Source organism: Mandrillus leucophaeus, unplaced genomic scaffold (genome assembly GCF_000951045.1).
Source record: "Mandrillus leucophaeus isolate KB7577 unplaced genomic scaffold, Mleu.le_1.0 Scaffold184, whole genome shotgun sequence".
NCBI classification, from domain to species: Eukaryota; Metazoa; Chordata; class Mammalia; order Primates; family Cercopithecidae; genus Mandrillus; species Mandrillus leucophaeus.
The window spans coordinates 3,374,486-3,380,485 of NW_012101854.1; the positions used below are offsets into that span (position 1 = coordinate 3,374,486).

General features: G+C 35.3%; 1 protein-coding gene across 4 annotated transcripts in view; it reads left to right on the forward strand.

Annotated features, from left to right (window-relative positions):
* The window catches only part of ADGRL2 (adhesion G protein-coupled receptor L2), a 203,411-nt gene extending 198,163 nt beyond the window's left edge, over positions 1–5,248 (forward strand). For 2 of the 4 annotated variants that reach the window (XM_011977774.1, XM_011977777.1), the window contains one exon: positions 3,212–5,248. In XM_011977774.1, the coding sequence (XP_011833164.1) occupies positions 3,212–3,966 (755 nt within the window). In that variant the 3' untranslated portion in view covers positions 3,967–5,248. Of the gene's footprint in view, positions 1–105; positions 159–680; positions 699–2,474; positions 2,528–3,211 lie in introns of all 4 variants that reach the window. The other 2 variants (XM_011977776.1, XM_011977773.1) reach the window with 2 other exon arrangements.
* The last annotated feature ends 752 nt before the right edge of the window (positions 5,249–6,000 follow it).

Below are 6,000 nucleotides of genomic sequence, written 5' to 3' on the forward strand. Positions count from 1 at the left end.
TCTAAAACTGCACTATATTATAGTAAAAGCTCAGTCATGATAGTATTTACAATAATTATCCATGTTTTTAACACAGGTGGCATAAATCTTAATATATTATTACAGGACTGACATCACATGGTCTGAGAGCCCATCTTCAAGATTTATATCATTTAGAGGTATCCTATCTATATAATATACTGTTCAGTTAATTCTAAAGCTTGCTGACAAAATTTGCTTCTGGAATGAATTAGCTAATGAAGATAATTTGGATGCCTAGCTATAGAAAACCACATTCAGCTTATCGATATATCCAAACTATAGTATAGTGCAGCTTTATGTAGTTTTCTTTTTTCTTAAGAAAAAATTCAGAATAAAGTTAATATTAGTCAGCTTACACCTATAGTTCTTAATTGGGGGAGGGGGAAAGATTGTCACTAACCCATCTTATATTACTATGTTGTTTAATAGCTTATTTTAAATAAAAGCATATATATATTTAATATTAACAATTTTCAAGATTTTGGTAAAGTTTTCACATAATTACTGCTAGCATATAATTATTTGTGATGAATATTTGCCACTAAATTAAACACAGAACTTCGTTTCCATTTTTTTCTTAAAATTATTTTTTAATGTAACTGCAGCTTCTCTTTTCATTCTCTTGTTTTTTTTTTTACTTTCCTTATGCTTTCCTCTAGCAACCTACAGAGAGACAAGTATGGGAGTAAAACTTAACTTTGCCTATCAAATGTAAATTTTTTCAGCATGATTTTTAACGGGCACAATTAAAACATAACTAGCAGTCATGAAGTAGACTCAGCGGGCAAGTGGTTCACAATTTGCAACTAAAATGTTACCAAATTCAAACAGTACATCCATCTGTACTGCCTTTTGTCAGTAATGGAGGTCTGTAGCAAATGCTGTCCATACTTAAGTATAAGCAATGCTGAAATAATTTGCTCTATAAAGCCTGAAGTACTGTCAAACAAAATGCTTAATAATTGATTTATCATTTCTGCATTCCCACAGTAATCTTGCTACAGGCTGTGGAAAATCTTCAAGTGAATTACCTGAACTTGGGCAGAAAAAGATACCTCTTCAAAACCAGTCAAAGATGCCTTAAATCTGCAGTATATCATAGAAAAGACCTTTTGGATTATATCCAGTATATAGTGTTATATTTACCAAGCAATGATAAAACAAAAGAAAATCTTTGAAAACAGTGAACCTCTACAGAGGAAACAAATGCTAGCAAGTGAGCCATGTGTCACTCATACCTTTAAGTGCCAAATGTTTTTTTTTAATAATCTTACAAAGATTATAGCACATAACATGAATTTATGAAGCTAAAGAATTGTGTCTACCAAGTTAAAGGAAGCCTTACAAATAACTATCACAATTTCATTTTGTTGCACATGGAACATGATACAAATTTGTCAGTTTTTCAAATGTGGAAGTTGGGACAGTCTTTAAACAATACAAATCACTAACAAATACAATCTTCCCTCATTTTCTCGTTTTTTTGCTGATGATAATTTGCCCAACAATGATCACATATTTATTGGTCATGAAGTTTGTATCAGGCAATACAGATTTTTTTTTTTTTTTCTGAAGGAAACTGCATTTTCTAGGATATCTGCAGCTTTAAGAGTGGAGTGAGCACTAAAACGGGAAATTTCGTATTTTTTTTCCAAGAACTAAATTTTTTCCTAAACTCCTCCAAGCCTTGCATACAATGCAGCAGCCTCACAGTGGTCAGTTTCATTTCAATAACATCATTTCATTCTTTTTTTTTTACAGACCTATCTGTAGACTGTGATTTTTTTTTTCTCTAGGATTTTGAGAATGAATAACCTAACTTTCCATGGTGCAGACCATTTAATTTTCTCTTGACTTTTTTTTTTCATTTGCTTGAGAAGCACTGTGATGTCTTAGTTTACATGTTTATGTGTCTGTGGAAAATACAACTCTGATTCCAATAGAGCATGTTACCATGTTTTTTTTCCCCCCCTCCTAAACCTCCTTTCCTATCTTCAGCAGACTTACCCAATCTTTCATTCCTTTAGAAATAAAAATATATTAGCCAAGGCTGCCACCCTTCTCCCATTCCATAGTTAATATTTATTCTTGGTTTAATTTCTGTGACCCATACTTAAGAAATCTCTAACATTTCTGCTTTTGACCTCCATGGCCATGGTGTCTGTGGGCCAATCTCGTACAGTGGACTCTGCTGGTTCATTCGGTGCTGTCACTGTGACTGATGCAGACTGCAGGGCTGCAGGCAAACTTTGACCACTAGAAGCCTGGGGCCATTGCTATTAGAGAGATTATTAGTACCAAAAACTCAAAATAATAAATATTAAATGAAAAATAAAAGGCTGCTATTGCTGGTAATCTAATTTGTTGAACCCTTGCTCTGACTAAGTTGCTGAGAAGCTTAGAAATTCTTCATCATGTTACAATAAATCATTTTACTTTCTTTTATATATCAGCTACTCTTAGGCCAGATAGCCTGAGCAGACAGACATGATGTGAGTTGTCCAAAGTGAGTCATTCCACCTGCTGTCTATCGTGATGTTGGATGGTGCTTGTGGACCCCTGGTCCAGTCAGTATGAGAGATGGCTGTCTTTGTTTAACATGACTTCTTTGTATCTGTCCATGTTTTCATTCTTTTTTTTACTTCATCTCCAGAAAAAAGGAAATGTTAGAATGTTGTTTAAAAAGTTGCTTGCCAGTTATGTGGGTTTATGTTGTACATTTTGCCTTTCAGTTTTGTATTGTGATTTATTCCTTTTTAATTTAGTGTTGTTTAGGACAAATTCTGTTAATTTTATTTTTTATAAACCATAGTCTTGTACTTTAAAATGTAAATGTCACTAATGAATTGCTTTGCATTAACTATGCAAGGGCATGGAGTGAAGTCTTCTTTGTGTCAGAGATTTGACCAAAATCAATTAATAAGTACTGTCTCCCGAAATTGACAAAGTATTACTGTGTATGCCATTTTCCCTCCCTTGAAAACAGTATTATTTTTAACACTTTTTCCTGTTATCTGAGGGGTTGCAACTGTTTACAGTTGGGAATGCGGGAAAGCCTGGCACTTCTCAAGTGTTAGCTTTCAAATACAACTTTGTCCTGAACGACATTAAAAAGTTTTGTACAAAAGAAATAGAGTTTCTTTGTAAAGGAACAGAGACAGTAACGATAACTCCCCCTCTTCTGTTTCAGGACATTCACTGAACAATGCCAGGGATACAAGTGCCATGGATACTCTACCGCTAAATGGTAATTTTAACAACAGCTACTCGCTGCGCAAGGGTGACTATAATGACAGCGTGCAAGTTGTGGACTGTGGACTAAGTCTGAATGATACTGCTTTTGAGAAAATGATCATTTCAGAATTAGTGCACAACAACTTACGGGGCAGCAGCAAGACTCACAACCTCGAGCTCACGTTACCAGTCAAACCTGTGATTGGAGGTAGCAGCAGTGAAGATGATGCTATTGTGGCAGATGCTTCATCTTTAATGCACAGCGACAACCCAGGGCTGGAGCTCCATCACAAAGAACTCGAGGCACCGCTTATTCCTCAGCGGACTCACTCCCTTCTGTACCAACCCCAGAAGAAAGTGAAGTCCGAGGGAACTGACAGCTATGTCTCCCAGCTGACAGCAGAGGCTGAAGATCACCTACAGTCCCCCAACAGAGACTCTCTTTACACAAGCATGCCCAATCTTAGAGACTCTCCCTATCCAGAGAGCAGCCCTGACATGGAAGAAGACCTCTCTCCCTCCAGGAGGAGTGAGAATGAGGACATTTACTATAAAAGCATGCCAAATCTTGGAGCTGGCCATCAGCTTCAGATGTGCTACCAGATCAGCAGGGGCAATAGTGATGGTTATATAATCCCAATTAACAAAGAAGGGTGTATTCCAGAAGGAGATGTTAGAGAAGGACAAATGCAGCTGGTTACAAGTCTTTAATCGTAGAGCTAAGGAATTCCAAGGGCCACATGCAAGTATTAATAAATAAAGACTCCACTGGCCTGATGCAGCTCCCTCAAACTCTGCTTGAAGAGATGACTCTTGACCTGTGGTTCTCCAGTGTAAAAAAGATGACTGAACCTTGCAGTTCTGTGAATTTTTATAAAGCATACAAAAACTTTGTATATACACAGAGTATACTAAAATGAATTATTTGTTACAAAGAAAAGAGATGCCAACCAGGTATTTTAAGATTCTGCTGCTGTTTAGAGAAATTGTGAAACAAGCAAAACAAAACTTTCCAGCCATTTTACTGCAGCAGTCTGTGAACTAAATTTGTAAATATGGCTGCACCATTTTTGTAGGCCTGCATTGTATTATATACAAGACGTAGGCTTTAAAATCCTGTGGGACAAATTTACTGTACCTTACTATTCCTGACAAGACTTGGAAAAGCAGGAGAGATATTCTGCATCAGTTTGCAGTTCACTGCAAATCTTTTACATTAAGGCAAAGATTGAAAACATGCTTAACCACTAGCAATCAAGCCACAGGCCTTATTTCATATGTTTCCTCAACTGTACAATGAACTATTCTCATGAAAAATGGCTAAAGAAATTATATTTTGTTCTATTGCTAGGGTAAAATAAATACATTTGTGTCCAACTGAAATATAATTGTCATTAAAATAATTTTAAAGAGTGAAGAGAATATTGTGAAAAGCTCTTGGTTGCACATGTTAGGAAATGTTTTTTCTTACACTTTGTCATGGTAAGTTCTACCCATTTTCACTTCTTTTCCACTGTATACAGTGTTCTGCTTTGACAAGTTAGTCTTTATTACTTACATTTAAATTTCTTATTGCCAAAAGAACGTGTTTTATGGGGAGAAAAAAACTCTTCCAAGCCAGTTATGCCATGCCTTGCACAGAAGTGGTGAAATCTAGAAAAGATTGTGTGTCACCCCTCTGTTTATTCTTGAACAGAGGGCAAAGAGGGCACTGGGCACTTCTCACAAACTTTCTAGTGAACAAAAGGTGCCTATTCTTTTTTAAAAAAATAAAATAAAACATAAATATTACTATTCCATATTCCTTCTGCCTATATTTAGTAATTAATTTATTTTATGATAAAATTCTAATGAAATGTAAATTGTTTCAGCAAAATTCTGCTTTTCTTTTCATCCCTTTGTGTAAACCTGTTAATAATGAGCCCATCACTAATATCCAGTGTAAAGTTTAACACGGTTTGACAGTAAATAAATGTGAATTTTTTCAAGTAGTTAACATGTGAACTCTTATGTATGATACATAATTGGCTTTAACATGTTGGTCCCTTCCCACCCCTTCCCACCTTGGTTTAAGTAATGTCATACCAAAGCCCAGGGATATATGAAAGGATACAATTAAGTTGCCTGTTTGTTCTTTATGCTGAAAACAATGTATGTCTTCTCATTTCCCACTACATATGCACAAAATCTGTTGGATAAGTTTTAAGAGGGATATATTCTGAAAGCATTTTTGTTTGTTGCATTGTAACAGGACTAAAAAAAGAAGGGTTGGAAGTTCTACCATCAAATTTAGGCATCATAAAAAGTTTTTAACTGATTTTTCAGCAGTATTGGGAAATTTCTTAAACATACTTTAAGGATTATAAATATCCCTACAGATAGCTGTGAATAGCAATATTCATTACCCTGGAAAAGTTTTACTCCAAGTTCAAAAATCATATAATTGAATATCAAGAAACAGATTTTTTCTGTTTGTATCATAAGCGTTTATACAAAATTATTCTAAAGCTTAATGGTTCTAATTCTCAGATACTGCCACCAGCTTATAAATCGCTTACTTTTATGTAGACACACACATGCCTATTGAATTTAAAAAGCAATGAGAGTTAAAAATTAAGTGCACATATATATACACTTAATTTTTTTCAGAGTGTCCCTTTGTCACCCAGGCTGGAGTGCAGTAGTGTGATCTCGGCTCACTCCACCTCCCAGGTTCTCAAACAGATTTAACAATCCTCTGAGAAG